Raw genomic sequence first — 25,567 nt, forward strand, 5'->3', positions numbered from 1 at the left:
AAGCTTACAATTATTACTGCTTCACCCCTCACATGTGGTCTGCTGATAAAGCACCTGTGCCCATGAGTTACTCCACCATCTTTCAGCCCACGGCTCTTGTACTGTACTGTAGGGCTGACCAGTGAGTCTGCTCACATTACCATCAGCTTCAAACTGCTTAGCCTGGCCAATTTGAATTTCACATCTCTGCTGACTCATAACCCTGTCAGGACCTTTCTTCTTTATCATGTCTGTGTCTCCAGTGGACTCTCATCACAAGCAATAGGAATTAATTATTTAGATTAGAAACCGAGCCACAATTACTGAGATTTTGGTCGAAAGGCTTTGTTTTGGCTTAATGTTGATATCTGATCGGGACATTACTGCAGAGCCAAGATTGCCTTTTGAAAGCAATTATTTTGCTGCATTTATTCATTCATGACATTTCAGTGCAAGTTAATGGCTGTGTCAGAACATGCAGGAAAGAGAGCAGGAAATGATTTTGGCTAATGACACACTCTCAAAGTAGTCAGGTAAGAGCGAGTGCGGCGCTGTGCCGGCCGCTGCACCGGACAGCAGCTCAGATCAACATGATAAAGAGGGACTGATTGAGCTCCGTACATCCACAGGAAGCTGAGCATTGGGGTTCAAGGTTATCTGGACAAATCAGACTCCTGTTTCCATTCATTGCCTCCTCACCCACCAGCCAGCCCTTCCTGGGCAAACCAGCAAATTAGCAATTCTGATGTCTGCAAGCAGGTCTGGCAAGGGAATGCCTGTGAATCCGAATGTCATGATTAAACTTTCATATCCGTCCAGGGGAAGTGCTGCATATGCAAAATAAGCTATCTCGTTTTATTTTTCAGCACTTTCAGTAATGTTGTCGAGATGGGCAAACGTAAACCCTTCAATGGCGTTAAATGGGGGTGATCCTTCACTCAAATCACTCAATTCTTTGTCTCAGTGAACATAATAAGTATCGATAGACTGAAAATAAGAGAATGTATTTAACATGCCGCCGTAGTTATTTACATTGCAAGCATTATTCTGCTGCATCTGTAAACAGGCTCAACCCCCAGGCCTCAAATTTGTAAATGTTACTTCCTGGTGTTGATACCCCTGCAATGTTACCCTTGGCTGGACATGCTGAGTGGATGGGAGAGAACGTGAGGGACAAGGAGCCTCAGTCCAACAGCGAGCCGGGCCTGGATGTGGCCATTATGTAAGATGGTCTTATCAGGCTCTACCTCCTGCTGAGCCACAGCTAGCTTCCCTCTGCTCCCCCTTCCTGGTGCTCCCACAACATGGGCCTTCATTAGCAGGGCTAAATATCCCCGTTCTCTGCAATCTCTATCATTTCTTGCCTTGAGGCAATCCGATAATTACCTGTTCTCATTTCCCCTCCTTCTGGCCAGCAGGGAAGTGTTCTGACTTGCATTAGTTTGCATGAAATATTATCAGAATATTGCACATTTCTCCATCCTGCAGCCTCTGACACAGGAAATATAGAGTCACAGGAGCTGTGATTGACAGGTGTCTGTCTTTCATGTTCCTCTGAGAATAGCTGCTTTGTTCTGGAGTTACAGCAAGAATTTTGATGGAAGGAGGAATGAGTGCGTAATGTGTATTAAGGCTTTGTTGCTTTGTTTAACCTCCGTCTGCCATTATTTCCGGGCAGTATTGTTAGGCGTCAGTCTTTGTTACCTACAGAGTAGGTGTAAAAGGAGTCACAGATTTTTTTTAATTGAAACGCATCAGTGAGTTTTCCCCATGCAAAAAAAACTATCAGCGTTATAATAGAGTAGCATCTTCCTCTCTGTGAATCCTGTGATGGTTTTGCGAGAGAGACGGATGAGTACATGGCATACAATGCCCGGGAGGGGAAGACATCTTGAGTGGATATGGTCAGAAAGCCAGGAATTCCATCCAGCGGCACATATTCTGTCTCATAATATTCATATCTATCAGTAATAATTTCCAGCAGCTTTGGATCAGGAGATGGATGAGCTTCACCACTAAAAGCGAGAAGCTTCACTCAGCCTAACCTCTGCGGTCAGTACAAATCATGTATGACAGCTCTAATAAGCAAGAAACTGCATCTGATCTTGATATGATGCAGTATGTCATTATTTTTTTTTATATGAATGTCTGCTACTGAAGCGCACATATTCCTGCTTCAAATATTGCTGTTTTTAGAAGGTAATGTCATGCATGGTATTTGTCAAAATGCATCTCTGTTTTATGGCAACGAAGCTATGAACATGACAGTTTTTGCCAGTGAAGAGATTGATTGGAGCCAATTTAAAAAATGTCTTTAAATGTCATTCACCAATGGGTATTGAAATTTAAAAGGAACTTGTGTGTTAAGCAGAGGATCCGTCTGATACGGAGTTGTTGTTGATGCATGAGCTTAAGCCCATTCAGTGTCTCCCCTCGCCTTGCTGTGGGAAGCAGTGATGATTTTGGACTTTGTGACGGTCACTCTAATCTCTAATGAAGGCTCGTCCCTGGCTCTGCTCAGCCCTCTGATAGCAGAGCAGTCGTAAACAGGCCTGTCAGGGGGATTGCAGCGCTAGCAGTCCAAATGGCAAAGAAAACCCCAGGGACCAAGCCATGCTAGCATTATGGTCTAATTCAGATATAGCTCGGAAAAGACATATGAGAAAATTCTTCTTCTTTGGCTTCTTAGCTTACTGCGTGGATGAATCACAGTATACTGTACCTTTGGACTCACTTTTTCATTTTTTAGAATAAATATTACCCACATTAGTCCAAGTACATGCGTTAATGTACATTCCTACAACAGTCAGTTGGTCAACATATCCTCCAGAATAATCTGAGTGTAAACTAAAACACCATCAGACTTATTTCAGCTGCGAATAAACCCTCATCTTATAAGATTGCATCACAAATTGACCATAAAATGTGTGTTTCTAAATTGAGTCACACCGTGTTATAGCATATGCTTCTTTTAGTTTTACAACATTACCATACAATTGAAGACAATTTCATGTTTAACATTTAGTGCGAGATGTAAATGTGTGCTCAAATGATTCTGTGAAACTGATTACTGGTTGCTCTGTGTTCTGACACATCCTGTGCTCATGCAGCATGTGCGACAGCTGGTTAGTAATTAGAATAATCTTCTCCCTGGTAGTGATTTAGCTTTCATGACTGCAGCTTACCTCAAATTGAAAATAAATTTATAGATAAATGCCTTTGCTGTTCCAGCAAATTATACCGCTGTAACTCAAAGGAGCCAAGTTGTTTATTTTGGTAGTAAAAGAGCAATCAGAGAAAACAAACAAAGCTCTTTATGAGTGCTGTCAGATTAATAATGATGCTACCCAGCGGTGATGATACAAACGATTATTTTTCAGCACACTCTGCCTCACCACATCATGGTAATTATAGATACTATATCATTATTTTATCAAGTATTCACTACAGATTATCAGGATAATTGAAGCTTGCTCCAGGATTGCCAGGTGAGAAACACACACACACACACACACATTAGCAATGAATCAGTTTGGTGAGTCCATCTTCAATCTGTGTTTTAGTGAGCGTGTGTGGACATACACACAAACATCAGTTGACAGTGTTAAGATGAGGCTACACGTGTGATACATTGTTTTTCTCCCAGCTTCTGTTCTGGTGTATCTGGGCAAATCCCGTGGTGATGAGGCGTAGAATCTGTCATGGAGAAGACATAAGCCTTTCATATGCATAGTAGAGATAAGAGGCAGCCATTTTATCAGGCGAGCTGTCGCTCCAACATGCTTGCATGTTACGTGTCCCCAGGAGCGCCTCCGGAAACATGTCCCTTTAATGACACGGCCCATGCTCACCAAGAGGACGCCTGGTCTGTGCCGAGCTCTAACCTGACAATTATGCCAATTACACTAGGCAGCAATGTTGACAAACACACCGGGAGAATTGCTGCAGTTGATTGGTAGCTGTGTTCCGAAAGTCCCCCGCTGTGACCTCTTCTGTAATTTAACTGGCATGGAGGAGAACTGCAACGGGTTTTCTCGAAAATTCCCCAAGCTTTATGTTCTTTTGTAAGGGGGCGATGTTTGTGCCAACTGAACAAGCAGAGAAATGGATCTAGTGTGTCAAGAAGGCACAGAGAGAGAGAGAGAGAGAGAGAGAGAGAGAGAGAGAAATCATTCTTCCCTCTAGTCACCACTGTATGCAATTTGTTTCGATTCATAAAGAGTGTTGTGTTTCCTGCCGGGCCAGGGCAACATGTAGAAAGCTGTTGTTGTGGATCATATTGCCTCTGAGGATTAGATCCCAAATACTGACCCAGCAGCATTAGCTGCTGCTTATGTAACCCTTAAAGAGCACTACTGTTGGCACCTGAGTATGAAGCTTAGCTGCCTGTGAAGTGAAGCAGGAGACACTGCCAATACGGAAGCATATTAACAATACAGTGGCTGCGCTTTGCTACGGCATGAAGTGTGTGTGCTCGGTTATACATAAAGGCTTTTTCAGCAGATTTTTTTGAGCAAGAACAGCATTGTACTGCATCAGCCTATTTGCAAAAATTCAGTTTTGATAAGCATGCATCTTTTCAAAGAAAAAAAGATGATGCCCCTTTTATTTTGGAGCACATTAACTTCCGAGCACAGCGCATGATTTTTTAATTTCCGTCTCAAAAAAACAAGATTCTATTTGACGGGCATGACATTGTCATTTCACACCAAATCAAGTGAACGTTAAATTAAAAATAAGATGCACATATGAAGTTTTTAGAACCAGATATTTTGCCACATTACTGGCTCCTACAATAGTTATTTTGTCTTCTTTTTTCCCCCTGTTATACCCGAGCAGTTTTTAGCTGTGATTCAACACCTTGCAGGGAGCTTTAAAGGCAATAACAACCGCAGATTATAGTTTAACTCTGAGGTCAGGAACTATTCTATAACAGTTCACTTGAGCTCCGGTTTGGTCGTGTAAGCACAGGGCTGAGAGCAGCTGAGGTTGTGCCGTGAGCGTGGTTTGTATTTTGAGTTACCTTAGAGCTGAAGTCAGACCTGGTCAATGTGAAGTGCCATTGCCCACTGAGAGCACACTATACCTTTTGTAAAAGCACTATGATACACGATGGCAGCCAGCAAAGCAGCCAGGCTGCCTCTGTTGGCCTGGTCGAAGTAAACTGAGCTCAGTCCCCACATGTCCCCTTCACTTCTCTTACATAACATGCTGTTAAGCTGGAGTTAGCAAACATTAGAGGTCAGCTGGTTATTGTAACAGTGGACATGTAGTCATTCACTGGAGCAGTATTTACAGTAGAAAAATGCAATAGCTGTGAAAGGCAAACAATGTTTGTTCCTCCTGCCATTTGTTGTAAGTTGAAAAATAAACTGATTGATTTTCTATTTAGTTTATTTTCTATACAATACTGCAAAAGCTCAAGATGGAGGGTGTGTTAAATGTAAAGTAAAACTGGACTGACGTGACTTGTTATTCTGTCCATGTCTCTATGCCACCGCCCACACCCAGCCCTTTGTTATGTTCTTTGTGTCTTTCTAGCCTCGAGGACATGATGTTTTCCTATTACCATATCATGTTAGCGCAGTCTAACCAGTGCTGCCTGTTAGAAATGTCTAATGTCCCTTAACAATGACGGTGCAATGATTCACAGCTATGTTTGATGAAGAGAGGCTGGGGAATCCATTAGTGTCCATCTAAATTACATCAGCCAAACCACTGACACCAGCCTGCAGTCCACTGCCAGCTCATTGATTAAGAACTGTTTCCAATGGCCTTATGTAACTGGCTCTCTGCATTAGGCTAACACGGTTGCTGTTCTCCTGTTATTGACAAGAAGGGCCATTGTAGAATACAGTTATATTTCTCTCTTGTCGGAGGGAAATGAAATAGCCGAAATGAAATAAAAGCTGCCAATATTAAACACCAGATGACTCACCTTCCTAAATGGGTATTGAATATGTAGGAACAATTGTAGAGGGTAGGCGATGGAGCAGATTTGTACATGTTGGTGCTGTAGCATGCTGCTGAAAAGGACTCCATCATTCAGGAAAGTCTTAAAAAGACATCACATTGTCCAATTAATAACCACGAAAACAAACCTTCACTTCCGTGTGAGTTCTGAGATGTTTTCAAGGCGTCGGAACAAAAAGAAGAAAAGAAAACCAAATTTAGATTGCCGTTGGAAGTCTCCATCTTAATTCAGTCGACTCTCTTTAAATCCCCCCTTTGGTTGTGATAAAAGAAAAAGCAATGTCAATCAGGTGAACTAATGGGAATGTGCATTTCTGTAATTCACTCAAAGGGAATGGTAAATTGAAAGGAGTTTGCAACCTTTTAACACACTCACACACTCACACACCAGCGCTGACAGTCAAGCTCCATTATCTGACAGCTGGAGAGGTTAAAAATAACTGTGCTCGCAGCAAATTAGACGTATCATTTGGCTTCTAAGTGAGAGATGAATCTTTGTGTGGATGCTCCTGCCATGCCGTGACACAGGGGCAATATATCAGACTGTGTTTGCCTGTCTTTCTCATAAACTCCAAATGGAATTGTAAACAGATGAAGCAATTTTACACCAAATGTATTCTCTCTGAGTCGCTTCTATGCTACAGTGAGAAGCCTGGCTACCATAGACATCTACATTACTGCCCCATGCACTCTCAAGCCAAAGTACATAAATCATAATTTGGCCGCCTGCAGGGTTATTGCTATCGCTCAAAGCCAATCCTTGAAGTGTTTTATATGTGTGGTTTTTTTTATCTGACGATAAATCTGCTGTTATTGCACATACGGGGGGGAGGACTTTTCAAAATCCCGCTGCCTTGTATTTCTCAGATTCACACATGCTGCACAACTTTAGGCATGCGCATACAAAACACATAAACACACAAAGATGAGCATTATGAATCTCGATTCTGTTTGTCACAGTCAAGTTTTCCGTGTCATTCAATAGCACCTTGCCTGCGCTTATGCATGCATTTTATGTCAGGTGTCGGAAGGTGGGGTGTCGGTTCCCATTTAAGATGGTAAAAGAAGTGTGACTGGGGGATCCTTGTTACAGTAAGGTAAGTAAAGAGATTTCCATGGGAGGCTTAGGTGACAGCAGAGGTGTAGCATTTCCTCTAAATACCTAACAACATCATTGTTAATTCATAGCTATTTAATCACTTACTAGTAAGTGCAGAAAGGATGATCTTTGTGTCATGTTGTCTCACAAGGTAATCTCTTGTATTTCCTTGCTTAAGACCCATGCTCTAAATTTGTCACCAACTGTGTGGAACCGCATTCACCCCCCCGAGTTTTAAGATGAGTTTTAAGTCTGCATATTTACTGAGCTCAGTGTGGCCCTGACTCAGTCTGCTTGACATGATTTATCTCATCCTGCTTAACTGACAGGTATTGATGTGATACAAGGATAAATGCAGTAGATTGATGGAATTAAAGCCCACCCTATTGTTCCCATGCTGTGCATCACTGACACATGTGAGACTCTTGTCTCTCATTAAAGAAAATAAATGCTTCAGGCATCCTCCCTGCAAAAGCATCAAGTTTGTGTGTGTGTGTGTGTGTGTGTGTGTGTGTGTGTGTGTGTGTGTGTGTGTGTGTGTGTGTGTGTGTGTGTGTGTGTGTGTGTGGGAAGCTATCTCAGTTGTTTTCCCTCTCTATAATCTCTCCCTCCTTGTACAATGGATTTAGTCTGGCCTTGAATGGGAGAGAGTACAAATTGCAGCTGACTCTAAACAGCTGGGCATTCACCCTGTCGACGGAGCCCTGGACATATGATTACATTAAACAAAGGGGCCAAGACCATTGATTATCTAATCAACTTTCAATTATTGCTTGTGAAAAGGACAAGATCACAAGTACAAGTGTAGCCATGCTCCGTTATTGAAGTATGGTTGTGTTGTACCCCTGGGCAATCCTCCTTGCTTCTTATGTGATGCATCTAAGCCACTGAAGAAATCGAATCTAAATAAGAGAGAGAGAGAGAGAGAGAGAGAGAGAAGCTTTCTCCACTTTACGTGCACAGGAGGCACTTGGCTGTGCATCTACATTTTTAGGGAGCCAGTGTGTTAACTCTATATTTGGATTCCACTGGAGTGGATTAAGGATTCTTTAATGCAAACCCACGGGATTCTCTGAGACATAAAAGAGGAGACTGTTTGCATCCATGCTATACAAATAATTGCAGGTTTCAAATCGAGTGTAATTTCAAGCACCAGCTATATGGGAGAGTGTGGGCTTTGATGTACAAATCCACAATTCATGGAGGATTAGCACCCCAAAGGTTAGCAGTTGCTAATTACAGGAGATTGGTTATACATATCTAACAAGGCAAGAAGACAGCCTTAATAAATGTGAGGATTCATCAGGAAAAAGAATAAGCGACTGTGATAAGCGGACGGATGTATTTGAATCACCATAGATTGATACCCTGTAATGCCCTTCTTTATACAGTGAAAGGAAAGAAGCACTGTCTCTTCTATTGTCTTTACAAACAGCATACCTTGTGCGATATGAGATTTTCGAGATGCATTTGTGAATGCTGATTTGTGATGAATTAACCTCTCGGATATTCTTCCTGTGTCTCTTACTGCAGCAACTTCTCTTTCACTGTATTTTTCTTGCAGCGTTCTGTGCTGCATTACCATAATCCTTGGTTCCCTTCCACAAACCACCACTGGCTAAATGAATCTATTATTTTTGCCTGGAGCCATAAAGATGCAACAAAATGCAATGCATTGAAAGGAATGAAACTTGTGATAAGCCGCACATTTTCTCTATAATAGCCTGTCTACAACAGACTTTTCACTCATAGTTGGAAGTATCGGTGCACTTGACCTTTCAATAATCTGAATATTGTAAGAATAAAAGTGTGTTTCAAAACCTAAACCTTTCCTTAGTCAAGCTCTGGCTCTCTGGCTCTGTGTGTTGTTGGGTCCCCTGACCCACGATGGCGGACCTGGCCAGTGTGGCCTTGTGTTTTCATATTGCCCTAAATTAAACATGTCCGAGCCGAGGCAGGCACTTGCTCTGCCGCAGGAAACTCTTTTTCATCTCCTAATGAATGTGCCTGAGGGGGTCCCACAGGGGGCTCCACTTCACCCCTCATTAGGCGGGGTGCTGCCTCTGCCTTCATGCTGAGGAGCAACCTCCTGGAGAGGGGCCTCCCACTTCATCTGAACGTCCCACGCTACCCTGCCCTGGACCAGTGGACTGCACTGCACTCTCTCTCTCTTTTCTTTCTCCCTGTCTATCTCTCCCAGTCTCCACTACTTCCTCCTCCCCAGCAAGCAGCTCGTCTTATAGTCGCAGACCAGGGATGACAGGGATGAGAGGACGGTCCGTGCGCCTAATGTCATTTTAATGGCCTTGTTCGGTCTGTTGTGGTTGTGATTTATTGCTATACACACTTCTAATGTCCTCCTAGAGGTCTACTTGACTGTCTTTTTCACAAGTCAAAGACGCTGTTGTTTTAGATCTCATAATGAGGAACAGGTTGACAAATTAATCAGAACTGCACTGAGATCTTTCTTCCGACCCTGCTGTCTTCATTATGGACTCAGACAGACATGTGCGTTATGACAGGCGCTGAGGGCCAGACATGCTGTGCAGCGGCCTTGGTTAGCAGGAAGAAGTGAGGAGCTGAAGAACTGTGGGAGCACCCTATGTCCTGCTCTGGCTTAGAAGTTCCCTCTTTCTGCAGCACTGCAAAATACCCACTCTCATGTGGAAAATATTGACAGCTTCCTGTTGTTAATGAAGCAACAAAGCGCAGACAACTCCTGACTGTTGTGAGGCAGCAGCAAAGGAGAGAGGGATGCACTGGCTGTCAGCTGACTCCAAGAGCCTTCGCAATGGCTGCAGAAAGGGCTGAAGAGCCGATTGTTATACCAGGGCTTTTGGGATGTGTTTACGCAATCATTAATCTTGGCACTTGTTTATGTGCCTGGGATTAGAGCACCACGGCACATTCACCGGCACTCAGGGAAGCCGGTGCACCAAAAGGTAGCAGCGAGCGCTCGGGCCTTCCACTGTAAGCAAGAGCGTGCAAGGAGGGAAGCATGCTTTGTGCATGGCTGCTTAATCCTGCCATGTTAAACAAAACCAGGCCAGTGTTTGTAGGACTATGAAAACAGCAGTGCAGGGGGAATGTGCCTCACACGCTGTAAGCAGTCTGTGAACTCTGTGTGGCAGTAGACACTCCTCGTGCACCCCTGTCGTCTAGGAATGCCTTTCATACGGTCTGCTACAACTATAGGAGAGGGAGGAAGACAGTGGAGTTGCTCAGCAGCTTCTACACAGTGAGAGCAGAACTTGTTGTGCTCATTTTTGCATTCAATGTAAATTTGTAAAAAAAAAACAGGCAACGTTTTAGACAGTAACATACATGGCCTTCTTTTAAGCTCGGTGACAATTTAAAAGGTAATTTGAACCCCAAGGAGAATGAGCATTAAGGAGCAGCTAATCGTTATAATCACTCGATGGCCACTTATGTATACGGTTACTAATAAAGCAACAAAACACAAGTGACAAGACACTTAAGCAAGCCATTGACCATCAATGCCTCAGTCTACTGATACTGCCACGGGCAAAATTAAATAAACAGATTGATTTTTAAAGTGTCTTGCAAATTTCATCACAAGTAAATATTTTACATGGTTTACAATCATAACATTTCAGTTTAATCATTTAGTAGCATTGAGGATAAATGATGCATGATGGAAGTATTCACAGTCACTTATTATTAGCCAAGGGCGCTGTATATGGATTAGATAATTGCTCTGTCTCACTTTAATTTTCTCTCTGCACCTGGAAGAAAGGGCCTCGAAAATATTTGAATTTTGTGTGTGTGTGTGTGTGTGTGTGTGTGTGCGTGTGCGTGCATGCATGCTCATAAGGACAAAACAAAAGTGGTCCAGGTAAAAACAGAAAGAGCCCAGTGAAGCAGGCTCTTTGAGAGAGTTGTTCTTCTGGGTCCCCATGACACCGGTGATCTGTAGAAAGGTTGGGTGCTTCTAGTTTCAGCTCTATCAAACTCTGGATCTTTGAGCAGCAGGATTCAGTATCACGAGCTAATGTAACAAGGCTCATTTGTCTCAATCACACGTCCCTGGTAGTATCGGCTGGCCATTGATGTCATTCATCTTCCCTGTCCTTGCCTGCTCTTTTTTCGGCTGATGAAAACCGAAGACCTTCAAGCAGAATGTCAGTGGTGCTGTAAAAAGTGTTCATCAGCTCAGCCGTAAAAACTGTCAAGTAACCGCGCTGCTGTGTGTAGCGTTCATAAAACTCGTAGACGGTAACGTTCCTGATTCCATTAAAGACAGACCTGTTCACGGTTTGGAGACTGACTCTTTAATTTTTGAGATTACAATACATGATTGAATGATACATGTGCATAGGATTTAAAAGCTTCCAAGTTTCCTTCCACAATCTGATGTCCATTATATAAGTAACAATTCAGGGTGACTGATATATAAAACACTAACAGGCTGCAGGCGACAACGATGTGAAGCAGGAGCTAACTGAAGACGTAGCTTAAGGCATCTGTATTGTTATAATGTTACCTGCAGTATAGTATACTCTAAATGCAAATTCCCGTAGTATAGGAAAAATTTAACAATCACAATTTTTAAAGGATCATTTTTCATTGACACATACTTTACACTGTGGACCTCCTTATTTTCTTATTTGTAGAGCTATTACATGATTTGATTTGATTTTTTACCCCCCTCAAAGTTGTTTTCAAATGTTTTGGAATAAAGCTCATCTCTTGATCTATTAATGCATGTGCTGCGTGCCTGCGCAGGGCTGGCTTCAGCTAATGTCAGCTCCAATGGAAATACTGACTCGCGCCATAACTGCAGGCTTACGCTGAGCTTCCCTCTTCGATGGAGCAAATCAAGATCATGATTACTATCTGGCCCATGCAGCCGGTCTGCATTGTCTGGAAACATGTTTTCCTAAGGAGACCACAGAGGGACAATTACTGTCAGCTGAACTATTCAGCCTGCTCTCCATGTGTGTTCTGGCTGCGTGCCTCTGACCCACTGACCCTGAGCACCAGCATGAGATGGGACCTCCAGCCTCCCTTCTCTCCCCCCCCCCTCACACCCCCGCTACTCTCTCCCCCAATATCTACCATAACTGAAGCACCCACAGAAAGACTTCGCAAGTGTCTAAAATGCACACGGAAATTGCTCATATACTCAGTCACCCCTCTGGCAAAAAGACAATGCAGGAAGTTGTATGGATGTAAGTTTTGATTTCTTTGTGTGAAACAGTAGAGAAATCCTATTCAAAAACCCACAGCAGAATCCTCGTTGTCTTACAGAAATGCATACTAATACAGCAATTATAGGAGGAAGGAAGTTGTACAGTGTGGCAGTGGCAAATTCCCTGGTGCAACTGAACAAGGCTCTTTGTTGTTATGTAAAGGTTTCTGCGTGTAATTGCAGTGGATGTTTTGGTGGATTCATTATTTATATATTCCTGTGTTTTTCTAAAGGAGCCTACTAGGCTGCTGTCCCTGCAGGGAGATGAGGAGCTGAGAGGTGCTTAGCTAAGGCAATGTACCACAATCAAGGCTTTAACCATTGCCTGCTTAGGCCAAGTGGTCACACTAAAGGTTCAGAAGCATCACATGATCCTCCGCTGAATCTTAGAATTCAGACAGCAGCTCCTGCACCAGTCAATCAGTCGGTCCTGTGTGATTTCAGCCTCAGTGATTTTGAGTTTTGGTGCATCCCAATGCCTTGCTGCACAATGCATGAGTAAAGCAAACAATACACAAGCAACTCTGACTCAGACTTGTAAAAACGTATATTTCCCTTCAAAATGTATGTCATTATAATAGAGGATGTATCACATTTAAATGTATTAAGGGCCCAAACCAAATGATCTAAATAGTTAGACAAAGCATGTCAATATTTGCAACACAGATTTTTTATTCAGCTCTCATGACTCTCTCTGACTAACTAGGGGCTGATAGAATGCATAAGTGAGTGCTGTCTACAGATTGTATACTGCCATCAGAGTAAACAGTGTGAGTCTTTCTCCCTCCTGGCACACATGAACGCCCGCACGCACAAGCTCGCACACACAGAGGGGGCGTGCCCTCCGGTCCCCAGCACAACTTTGCTTGTCACTGCAGTCACAGACAAGCAGGGAATAGGTTGGGGGGGAGATAGATAGAGGGAGGTAAGGAGTGATGGGGAGAGAGATTTGAGCTCAGGTGGGGCAGACAAGGGAGGGGAGAGGCACGCTGCAAACACGCTACCCTTCATGGTGCTCGTCTGCTCGGTAAACCCAGGCTTTTGTTGTTTCCCCTAGAGTGCAGGCGCGCAGACTCCCAGTCAAGAAGCTCGTCAATCTTTGCCACAACAACACATAAATTAGTGCCCAAATTACTGTTACGCCGGTGGAGACAGAGACATGGAGAGAGATGTCTTGTGCTGCGGTTTGGGAATACATCTTCCCTTCTCCTGCTCCCCCTCATAGAGGGTGTCAGAATGCACTTCAATAAAACAGTCAAGTAAATACAGGGAGAGACATGAAGAGAGACGCACTGCTGTGTTGTACAGGCAACTGAAGTTGGGCAATGTTGAAATATTAATAGGCCTCACACACAAACAAACAGAGAGATGTACGCTTGAGTTCATCCAAAAAGCAGCCAAGGGCAATGGTCCAGACCTGAGCTTTAGCAGAGTCACTGCACTGCTATGAAGGAATAATAGGGAAAGACTTAAAGAGCCCATCTTTTGAAACAGAAATATCTCTTCAAATATAGCCGGTCTCTAGTGAAGGGGGATCACAGCTTAGGCAGCTAAATGATTGGGGGGGAATTAGCAAGACGCAGCATAGAGACATCGAAATGTGTCAATTACATCTTTCCTTGCTCTAATCCCTCTGGTCAGACTATTTTTTGATGACTTTGGCGTGTTCATAGGTTGAATGGAAGCTGTTTATTAAAGTGATGACACACAGTTTTGGTCTGCAGGTGAATTTCTGTACAAGCGCCGTGTGTTTTCTTTGTGCTACAAACCTGCAAATGCCATTAGAACAGCTCTATGGTAATATGCCAACAGCCTCCGATCCCTAAACAAATAACACATTTATACTATTCAGCCTGTGTTCCGTGCCACAACTGTCCTTTGCCGCTGACATTCAAATAACATTTCTTCTGCTGCTTAAATGGGAATAAAAAAAGAATTGTGTTGTGCGACTTCACATGACAGCAGAGCCCCGGTAGATGAAAAGAGGCAGAATTCTGATTCCAGCTCTTGTTGGGCTGTCGTCTCTCCACAGCTAGATCTGACTGTCATGGGTATCTGTTTAAAGAAGACTCTTTATCAACCGACAGCTGATCTCCACAAAATGAATAGCTGCACATAATGATGGAGGAACATTGCTTAGTGCACATTTGCCAGCCGATTCAGTGCCTCCGGTGTTTGTATGTTGACCATGTGTACATTTTTGTATTACAGTCCTGAGAGAAGGCATGTGTCCTTTGGTTTTGTTGCAAAAATATTCTAAATGGAGGCTGCATTAACACAGTTTGTCTGATAGGAGAAGAATTGTTAATCTGCTCATAACGCTGGGCCCTGTTCAATTCCTTACATAATCTCTGACATGAGCCCGCTGGCTTGCGTCACTCTGTCATTGACAGCTGTCAACACAACACGGCCGACGCACACAAATACACACTCACTTACTCGCACACCACCATGCGCAGAGAGGCAAATGTGTTTGTTTTTTTCAACTGCTTCACATGTTTTCTCTCAGAACGATGTGTGTTGTAAATGAGCCAAGGAAAAAAATAAGGGCTCTGGATAGACAGAAGAGAATACAGACGCCCCGATCTCAGACCTCGTTTATTGTACAAGTCTATCATGAATCATCAGGCCATGAGAAAATGATTTATTGGTTCAATCGAGTAATGGGTTAAGCTCTCAGCATTATGACGGTGGCCTGGGCATGGGTCTGTAATGTAAGGGATAATCTTAATCCTTCCACGTTATGTCAGTAGTCCAAGGGTTCAGTGGAAACAGCCAGGAGATTTTGACTGGTGATTTTCCATGTTTGCACAAGCCTGTAGGATATTCAGTTTTTATTTTTATTTTATTACCAGCATACTGTATCTGAACAATATAATTCTGATAATTATGGAAAACAAATTTAAGAATAATTAGTGGGAACTAAGTAAAATCTTCCACATTTGTGTGGATGTTTAAATTTGATAACATAGTGCACTATACTGTAGTAGGTATGAATAGCAGGTCCTCCTTAGTGAATACTAATTGTTGTTTTTCATCAAGAATTCACACTGCATAGCGACTACCAGAGTAGCAGCATTTCTAAATATTTCACCACTTTTTCTATTTATTTCTCAGCTTCACAGTTTCATTATGTCCTGTGAATGACTCTTTATATCATTGAATGAATCAATACTACATTTGCAGTGAATAGGGAAGAAGTGTTCTGTCTGACAATGTCTGTCTATCTGATGCTTATAACAATATAAACTATGACAGGACCCCTGTAAGCTGTTGGTGTGTTTGGCAAATTGATGTGGGTGTTCACATTTGACTGTCAGTTTCCAGGTCTTTGATAATGCAGTGTAGTTTTAGCAGTGGGTTGAACTCAGGGCAGTGGAGAAGACAGTGAAGGGCACTGGGTGAACATGCAGAGGCCTGGCTGCCCTATTGTGCATGTGCTCTGAGTGACACGCCATCCCCTCAAAGGGCCTGCTAGTGTGGTGAATCAGTGTCCTTGAACTGCTCAACCACAGACAGACAAAGAACAAGCTTTATCATTCGGCTTGACTGTCTCCTCTCTCTGCCATGCCCATTGTCCAAGGCACCCACGCCAGGCTGCAATGCTGCATACAGGAAATCAGTCTCGAGCCGCCGTCCGGCCCTTATGATTATGCTGTGGCGTGATTGTGCTGCAGTGTGATTCACACATAATCTTGGCGTCTCAGCAGGTGTCTTTGAAGTGGCCTGCATGCAGAGGCCATCTCAGTGCGGTGAGGAGCGTCGGGCTGCTGGGATGGGCTTTAGCATGGCTGCCCGTCTAACTGTGCCTGGCTTTGATGTCGTAAACAGTGCAGGCAATGCTGGCTGGCAGGGAAGCGGGCAGGCGGGCGGGCAGGAAGGCAGGCAGGCGCAGTGAATGGGATCAGTGGCACTGCGCTGGTCAAGCTCAAGCGGGCCAGCAGCTGCCTGTTTCACACCACGAGGCAGTTAACACCGCAGCTCATGTCAATAGATATTGACTGCCAGATTGGGAGTGCTTATGAGCGCATGCCTTTTTGTTTGACTGATTCTCCTGTGTGAATTCAGTTTAAATCATCCTCAGTGTCTAAAGTGTAGCTTAGAGGCCCCATGAGCAGTCACACAAGAGGACAACTTGCACAGTCACAGATATACAAATATTGACTCCGGCTGATGAAGTAGGTGACTTCATGGTGTATTTGATCTCCATTGTGTCATTGCTGGGTATTTATTCTCCTTGACCCCTCTCTCCACATCTTTTTGAAAGCAGCTTATCCTAGTGTGGAAATGACTCTGTGTTCAGACTGAGGTCTTCTCTCATACAAGAAACGACAGAGCCTGCCTCAGCCGGTCCAGAGACAAACCCTTTTTACTGTTGAGTGCACTGAGCATTCAGGGGCTTGTGCAGTGGTGGAGTGAGAGGGTGTTAGCTGGTGAGGCTGTGTGCACTCAGGGTCTTCCTGCTGCAGATAGGGCTTTGTGAGGCATGCTCATGTATGTGTATGCCCTGCCCGGCCTGGCACCCTCGTGTCTCTACTCCCACTGCTTTCACCTGATGTGGCACAGCCTCTGTCAGGCCTGAGCGAGCGCCTAGCCAGCTCCGCTTCTTCAGGAGAGATGAAGGCATCTCACAGCTATGCTGTGGGGGTGGGGGAAGCTAGCAGCAGCCTAAGCCTGGAGCTATCAGAGGCTGGAGCTCAGAGCCAAAAGCCTGTGGGCTGGATAGGGTGGGTGGAAGAAGCTTGGCTTAACTTGGCAACACAACCATAGCCACGGCCCTGCACTGCCACCCAATGGCTGGGGCCTGTCACTACAACCTTTAGCTCAATACAACCACAACTAGTCATAATTACGGCACGCTTCAGTTGTTGTGAGTGCATGTCAGAACAAATTATGTAAGTAATGAGGCTGAAAACGCTAAAGGAGTCGAAACACACTGCACTGCTAATGCCCATGCAGGGAGAACGCAAAAACAAACAATAGAGTGCACTCATACAGAGATAGACCTAACCGAAATAACAAGCAACTGTGCACAGTAAGGAAAAGATTAATTATAAATTAACCCTCTCAGTTAGGTTGTCGAAGCCCGCCTCCTGCCTGGATTTCACTCTAATCCGGGCCGACGAGGTGCAGTGCCCTCTATTGTATGTGAGAATCACAAATCGCAGGAGGTGTTGTCTGGAGGAGAATTAATTGTGCATGTTCCACCACTCCCTTTTGTTAATTTTTCTAAAATGTAGGCTAATTCCATGTAAACATGGCCGGTCTTGTTGACTCCAGCAGCGCGAGGAGAACAGACACAGATTCCTGAATGAATAGAGTGTGGCTCCGGGGTTAGTGGATTAGAGGCTCTGTGTTAAGGGCCTCTCCCGGGCATGCCTCAGGGACAAGGACATTATCCACATGACACATTACAAGCTCCTAGGCAGATGATTAAAATGGGCAGGGATCTTTGGATTGAACTTCAGCAGAAGTACTTTTGATGTGATCAAACTAGTTTAAAGAGGTTGGTTGTTAAGGTGTACGAGGGATATTTGAAGCTTCTAGTCTTGTGAAGAGACAGTTAGGCCTGGTTGGAGGGGAGAGGCTGATGTAACACTTTGACATCGAATTTACCACCACGTTTCTAATTATTATAATTTTTATTGCATCTTATTAAGGCAAAAAACATAATATTCCTCCCCTAATTGGTATAGACTGGTGTTGCAATAGCTCCGCATGCTCTGATTGGTTGGCCACCTGGCTGGTTGGAGAAAACCATTACATTGTGAGAAAATATCCTGCGGTGATCTTTCCTCGATTTAGATCAGATAGCGGTGTTCATCTGGCACTGTTGGGATAGTGGGACTGAGATGTTGGAGATGTGGAGGAGGGCTGTGAGATAGAGATCTCTAGAGGGAGAGAGAGAGAGGGGGGGGGGGGGGTGGAGGTGGAGAGGGATGTAGCATCAGTGGCTGCAATGATAAAGCTGAGAGCAGTGGGACGAGCTGGGAGTTCTGTGTCTCTGATGTCTGTGTGTTCTGTGGTGTTGCCCTGTGGTCTGCTCCTGAAGAGAAGACCAACGATGGATGAGGCCTGTCCTCTGTGTGCTTTTGTCCTCTATGGCGGGTGAATCACAGGCCTGTCAACAGCACAACACCACGGCCACTGAACACTTTTTCTCGTAGCGTATACAGACGGACACACTCACTGCCACCGCTCCGTCCACCACAGGCCATGTTATGAGTCTGTGGCTTCATGAAGTCTCCTCATGTTCCTAAATGAGCCTTTGTCACTGCTCCAGGCTAGTATTAATATGACTGTTCTGTATTTGGGTTCGTGGGTAGATGGGTTTGTCCTTGTACAAGTTGTGTTTGAGACTTTGTTTACATTGGCTGCTGTGAGGACTTAAAATGTCCTCCTCTTTCTCACACACACACACACACACACACACACCCCCACATATCCAACTCTGTAAATATTCAGCTAATGCTCTGTGGAAGTGAGGATTCAAAAGCCACCGGAGGAGATGTTTTTAGAAGCACAGTGCTCTTTCATGTACCAACATGGATCTATGGCGAGGGTGTTGTACAGTGACTTGTGACAGCAAAATGTTGATTTTTTTATTTATTTATTATTTCTTTCATTTTCTTTTCTTCTCTGCAGCTCAAATCGAAATAATTCCCTGCAAGATCTGTGGAGACAAATCATCAGGCATCCATTACGGCGTGATAACATGTGAAGGCTGTAAGGTAAGCATCAAGAGACTGGAGCTGTTTGTGTCATGGGAAGTAGTGTTTGTGTGAGTGTGTGCCTGTGGTTGTGTGTGTGAGAGAGAGAGAGAGAGAAAGAGAGAGAGAGAGAGATCTGAGAGGGGGAAGACAGGGAAATTTGAGAAGGTATGGAAAGTTGCTTGCTAGGAAAAACGTTTATAAATGTTGCTGAAGTTTTACAATGATTTGGAGAGGGACTGCGAAGTGTAAACACAAAGAACATCATCATTAAAGTGGTCAAGCACCACAAAGGACATCACAGAAAAGCACAATTAGTAGGACAAAGTCATCCCTCTGCCTTGCTCTGCCTTTCCCTCCCAGGGACATGTCTTTTCACTTTTTTTTTTTTTTTTTGCTTCTGCTGCAGCATGCTCTTCTTGAAATAAAATGATCAAAAGGAGAGTGCTTTGAATTATAGCAGATTGTTGGCTGTTTGCTACAGTGTTGCTTCCATTGAAGCTGCCTTTTGTACTGTTTCAAATGCACCAGCCATTCACAGTGAGGGGAATTTTGTGCTTAGAGTGTATTCTTGTCCCAGTGCTTGTCACCAGGCACATCATTAGCATTCCTCAGCCAGCCTGCACCTTTGCTGTTTGCTCCTGTGTGTGTGTGTGTGTGCGTGTGTGTGGGCGCATGTGTGTGTGGAGAGAGAGAGAGAGAGAGAGAGGAGGGAGAGAGAGAGAGACGTTCCTGTTCTTCCCAATGCTACTCTCCCTCACACAGGAGCTGGAAGGAGTAAAACACTAAAGAATAAACTGCTGAAATCTATCTTTAATGATTGCTAATTAGTCCAAGGCAGAGAGGCCTTTAATGATATGTGCGAGTACAAAAGTTTGGACCATAAATCACAGCATTATTAAAGAGTGCTGCTTGTCACTGGCAGTTATAGCCTGTTTCCATAATGGCTTCCATTATAAAGCAACTTGGCAGCTGTCAGCTGTTTTCTTGTAATTAAACAGCCAATGAGCAGCTAATTAAGACATATGTGTATGGAGCAGTAGAGTGGGGCATGTTAATGATGTGCTGGAATCAATTCATTAAGTCAAAGGATGAGGAATCCAGTCGGTGTGCATTCGCAATCCTTTCGCAATCCTTTAGCACTGCACATGCCAGTGCTGCGTTAATCAACACTAATAGCCCCACTGAAGAAAAATACCATCCACCGTTATCATTCCTACCCAAACACACCACCCTCATGCACGTACACACTGGTGAAAAAAACACTCTTTGAATGCCAGATTTAACAGCCAACAGGAGTAGTATTATCTAATCTGTTTGGCAGCAGTAAAATAAAAGTATCACCACCAGGAATACAGTATATCACTATCAATCGGTAATGAATTTTGTCAGCACTAAAACACTATGAAAACATGAATTGATCCTTCAGTCCCAGAACATTTGTCCTCCCACGGTGGTTCATCTAGTAACCCAAAGTGCTTCCATGCCCCTTTTCTGTTCAGGGCTTCTTCAGGAGGAGTCAGCAGAGCAATGCAGCCTACTCCTGCCCCCGTCAGAAGAACTGCCTGATCGACCGCACCAGCCGCAACCGCTGCCAGCACTGCCGGCTGCAGAAGTGCCTGGCAGTGGGCATGTCACGAGATGGTAAGTGCTTGATGGAAGAGGTGGGCAGACACAGCAGGGGGGCATGGTGAATCAGGGGAGGTGAAGGGCCCGGGTTCAAGCGCCTGTGTGGGCAAGAATCCGCTCTGCTGAAGTGTGTTTGAAGCAGTGCTTCAGGGATGCTGTTGTGGACTCTGACCTCCCTGTGAAGGCGGGCAAGAGAGGAAAGAATTTCCGAAGGGGATCAAAATATTAATGTCACTTTATGAAGTTATTGGTAGTGTTTATTTGGGGCTCATTATTTATTACAAAAAACAAGCCAGGAATGTATGTGTTTATTTTGAATTTAAAAGAATCAGTTAGGACTGGATGAGAAAATCAATTACAAAAAAAAGGACATTGTTTAGTGTAAACTTCTGGTCACTATCTTCTTGCGGCAGGAAATGCAACTTTTTAACTTTACAACTCTTTTGGGAACTCATAGCTGCTTTTACGTAGCCATTAACATCTGTGGGTTTATATCATTATTGTTAGTTGGCGCTCTATTGATATCTTACCAAATACCGATATTTTGGTTTAGAGACAAAGAAAACACACACACACACAGATAACGAACGCCATTATTCTCAAAGAGACACAATAGACACATCCCAAGACAATGGTGACATGAACACATGCTAAGACGTCAGTCCGTGTTCATTGTCTGCCAGTAGCAGGTGAGTGCTCTGTCTGTGGGACTAATTTGTTGCTGTGATAGAAACTAGGATTGATGAAATAGGAGGTTGTTAGAGGTTGTCATTAGTGCTGCTGCAGCTGAGATGCTGTAATGGGAGCACACAGGTGGGGATGTGTGCTGGAGGGCTCCTGCTGTGCCAGGCTGGTCCAGACTGGGCCAGTCCAGACTGGGCTGAGCTGAGGAGATTATATCAGAACAAAGCAGATCTATGATGTTTTTTTTTTTTTTTTTTAAACACACACAGGAATTCACACAGACAAGAGAAAAGCTGAACAGACATGGCTGAGGCTGGCATATCTTTATGCACACTGCTTTGCTTAAGTTCAGTTACACACGCATACATATTCATGAATATGAATGAACACAGAAGTACATTAGCACTTATGAGTGCCTTTGCATAGCCAGACACATGCACATATACGCACACATACACACACACACACACACACACTCAGGACAGACGAAGGTGACTCTTGCTTTCACTCAACACACCAGAGCCCATCTGCCCGCACTCTCCTCCTCGCCGCTCCACTCGCTTTCCACTGTGCGTAGACAAGCACACACACAAACACATGCACACACACACATAGACACACACTGTGACCGGCTGACATACTGCCAGGCCCCCAGAACTCTGGCCAAGGAGTCACATTCTCAGCACCAGTGTTTAGTCTGGAAACCTTGAAACAGGAGGCAGCAACTTAGCCCGTCTCACGTTTGAGTGGCTGGTAAGCTGTTAGTCACTTCGTCACATCCCACTTCTGCCTCTGCACTTATGAAGCTGTTAATTTTTTTTTTGAATCTCTGTCATCAGTGATCCCTCCTGAAAAATGTAGATTTGCTTTTTTGTCATCAGAGTTTTCTATTAAAAGAGTATATCACTTTTACTGTACTGCACATTCGTATTGTGGAGATTGATGCTAATAGCAGGCGTCTTTTGGTCTAATAGTAACATACAACTTCAACATACATGAGTGTTGTTTTACTTTGTCAGGGGAGGGCAAAAAATTGACTCTGAATGTGGTACACAATTTATAGTAAGTAAGGAATTAATGTGCCCCAAAAATCCCTAATTCAATCCTTTTCTCTTGCCAACAAGTCATTTCTTCTGACGGCAAGAATTATGTTTTTGTTATAGAAGTCACAATTTAGCCAATAGTGTGAAATAATACGATTAGTTCTTATAGTAATTCCACTGTTTCAGGCATTTTCTAGACATGACTGTCGGTATCTTGTTGGTATCTAAAGTTATTGAATTAAGTTTGTTTGTGTTGATAATTCACCCCACTGGTGAGACTTATTATGAAAAAATGTTAAGACTCAACAATAAAAATTAAATAAAGTAAAGTAAGTAACACATCTCTAATTAACTAGGGCTTTCATAATGTTTTGAGTACAAGTTATTATCACATATTTCTGGTTGATTGTTTGCAGTGTTTCACTAGAGTGTAACACACGTTTTGTCCTGCTATAATCACAGCGGTGAAGTTTGGCCGCATGTCAAAGAAGCAGCGAGACAGCCTGTACGCTGAGGTCCAGAAGCACCGGCTGCAGCAGCAGCAGCAGCGTGACCGCCAACAACAGCCCGGAGAGGCGGAGCCGCTCACACCTAGCTATGGCCTCTCAGCCAATGGCCTCACCGAGCTCCATGACGACCTCAGCGGCTACATGGATGGTCACACCCCTGACGGCAGCAAACCAGACTCGGCGGTCAGCAGCTTCTACCTGGACATCCAGCCATCTCCTGACCAGTCAGGCCTGGACATCAACGGCATCAAGCCGGAGCCCATCTGCGACTTTGCCCCTGGCTCTGGCTTCTTCCCTTACTGCTCCTTCACCAACGGAGAAACCTCCCCCACCGTGTCCATGGCTGAACTAGGTAAGTAGCAGGAGAGAGGCAGGGAGACGAGAGGAGAGACAGCAAAATGGAGGAGGGGGGGCGGGGAAGAACAACTCAACCGTGGGGCAAACGACACAAAGGTTGCTTAAAATAGCAGGAGGTTGGAGACTCATCTCCAACACTCATTAAAAGAGCCTCTTTTTTGTAATTAGTTTCCATTAATTAGGGCCAATCAGGATCCAGCAGGGCAGGCGTCTGGGGAAATCATTTTTTTAGGCTCCCCTGTGCCCAGGAACTCCTTTTAACAGATGTGTTTTCAAAACCATTTAAATTCTTATACTCAATATTTCTCTCAGAGAAAATGTGACCTTTGTTTCAGTGAGTAACGTGGCGCCCCTCCTCCTCGCCATGCATTTGTGTCATAACTAGATTGGCTGTGCCTCAACCTTAAGTTATGAGCTTCCTGCAGGCAGTAAAAGAGGAAATGTCAACAAGCCTTTTCCCAGTCAAAAAAGCCCACGCGTATCTGCCTCTCCTCCTTTTTGAAAGCTCAGTAAAATCTTCTTTTCCTGTGGCATATTTCATCAGTGAGGTCTTCACTTTCACATATCCTTGTGAGTAACATTCAGATCTCAGCTGTGATCTTCTTGTATTGCAGAGCACCTGGCCCAGAACATCTCCAAGTCACACATGGAGACATGTCAGTACCTGAGGGAGGAGCTGCAGCAGATGACCTGGCAGGCCTTCCTGCAGGAGGAGGTCGAGAGTTACCAGAGCAAGGTACCACGACCACAACCGGGCCTGCGCCGGCCTCCACGGCAGTAACAGCTATCAAACCCATTGTTTTAAAGCAGATAACCAATTCTCTGTCCTATCTCTTCTTAGCCCCGGGAAGTCATGTGGCAGCTGTGTGCTATCAAAATAACAGAGGCCATTCAGTATGTGGTGGAGTTCGCCAAGCGCATCGACGGTTTCATGGAGCTGTGTCAGAACGATCAGATAGTGCTGCTGAAAGCAGGTATGACAGCCTGTCAACATGGCCTGCTGCCGTCAAACTCACCCACCACCACCACCACCCCCCCCTCTGGCATTGTCACAAGAGCGTAGCTGACCTGACTGCACAAAGTCCTCTTCTTCACGCACACAGACAGTGTCACAGAGAGGAGACCCCGCCCTGCCTGTTTCCTGTCTCCGCCTCTGTCGCTCTTTATTTTCTTCTGTTCATTACATACATAGCAGGGACGGACACAGCGTTAGATAAGCAATGTTGTTCCTGAGCTCAGATAATACCTATCATGACGGCTGCCATTCCCCTCTCTTTCCTCAGACACCGATGATGTCTGCTTATTCAAACTGCTCTCATGAAGACATACTTACAAAATATGAAATGCAGCTATGGCTCTGTGCACACTGTCAACTATATTTACGCATAAATACAAATGCTGAAACGCACATGCACACATACCGCACATGCAGCAAACAAACACCTCTCCTGGGTCTTTCCTTGAGTATTATTTACATTAGCACAGCCAATATGAATAATTAAATAAAGACTGAGATCCCTTGTCAGACATGACATTTAAAACAGTAGCATCTCCCTTAGAGGCAGTAATGGCTGCTGTTACATCTTCTTGATCCTCTTATCAACTCCCACAGAGTGGTACAAAATTACAGGATAGAATGAATTCCCAACCTATCTTGCTAAATAAAGGTTGACTGAATAAACACTGTCACTACTGAATGAAGCTCAATTTTTATCTGGCATGTCATTATGGAAAAATAGCCTTCTGTCTATGATATTATCATCTGCAGAGGTGTTTTTTTTTCTCTCCCTCTGACGGCAGGCTTCTTTATGTCAAAGTGGTTGTGTTACTCACATTGTAGAAGAACAGCACAAAGCACAACCATGTGTTTTGCATCCCTTACTGATGTGTAACTGTTGGGGAAAAAAAGAAACAACTCTCAGATTCAGCATCTTGTTCCTGTCTGTCTCCACAGGCTCTTTGGAAGTTGTGTTTGTCAGAATGTGCCGTGCCTTTGACTCGCAAAACAACACAGTCTATTTTGATGGAAAGTATGCCGGACCTGATGTGTTCAAGTCATTAGGTAAGTGGAGTGTGTGTGTGTGTCTGTGTGTGTGTGTGCGTGCATGTGCACGTTTGTATGAGTTTACATGTGTGTATTTGTATGCTGCTGTGTTTGTGTGTGTTTCTTACAGTGTCTTACTCCTTCCCTTGGTGTAATAGCCAAAATTAGAGTCTGCTGCTCTGTTTTACACAATGCTGAAGGCCTGGAAGCAAACACTAAGCACTCATCCCTGCCTCACCTGGCATTGCTGTCTCTGCAATGGTTATTTATGGTAGAACAGAGATGTTAGTGAGGCTCTGCTGCATATGGCTCCTGTAACTGTGGAATA

General features: G+C 44.2%; 1 protein-coding gene across 1 annotated transcript in view; it reads left to right on the forward strand.

Moving 5' to 3' along the window:
• Nucleotides 1–25,567, forward strand: part of roraa (RAR-related orphan receptor A, paralog a) — a 168,446-nt gene that overhangs the window by 136,170 nt on the left and 6,709 nt on the right. Inside the window, exons 3-8 of the mRNA XM_076089118.1 lie at nt 18,909–18,994; nt 20,476–20,617; nt 22,792–23,190; nt 23,810–23,931; nt 24,037–24,169; nt 25,150–25,257. Coding sequence (XP_075945233.1) covers nt 18,909–18,994; nt 20,476–20,617; nt 22,792–23,190; nt 23,810–23,931; nt 24,037–24,169; nt 25,150–25,257 — 990 coding nt within the window. The remainder of the gene's footprint in view (nt 1–18,908; nt 18,995–20,475; nt 20,618–22,791; nt 23,191–23,809; nt 23,932–24,036; nt 24,170–25,149; nt 25,258–25,567) is intronic.

The sequence above is a fragment of the Anarhichas minor genome, unplaced genomic scaffold (assembly GCF_050575085.1).
Source record: "Anarhichas minor isolate MPS153535 unplaced genomic scaffold, ASM5057508v1 ptg000011l, whole genome shotgun sequence".
In the NCBI taxonomy this organism is placed as follows: Eukaryota; Metazoa; Chordata; class Actinopteri; order Perciformes; family Anarhichadidae; genus Anarhichas; species Anarhichas minor.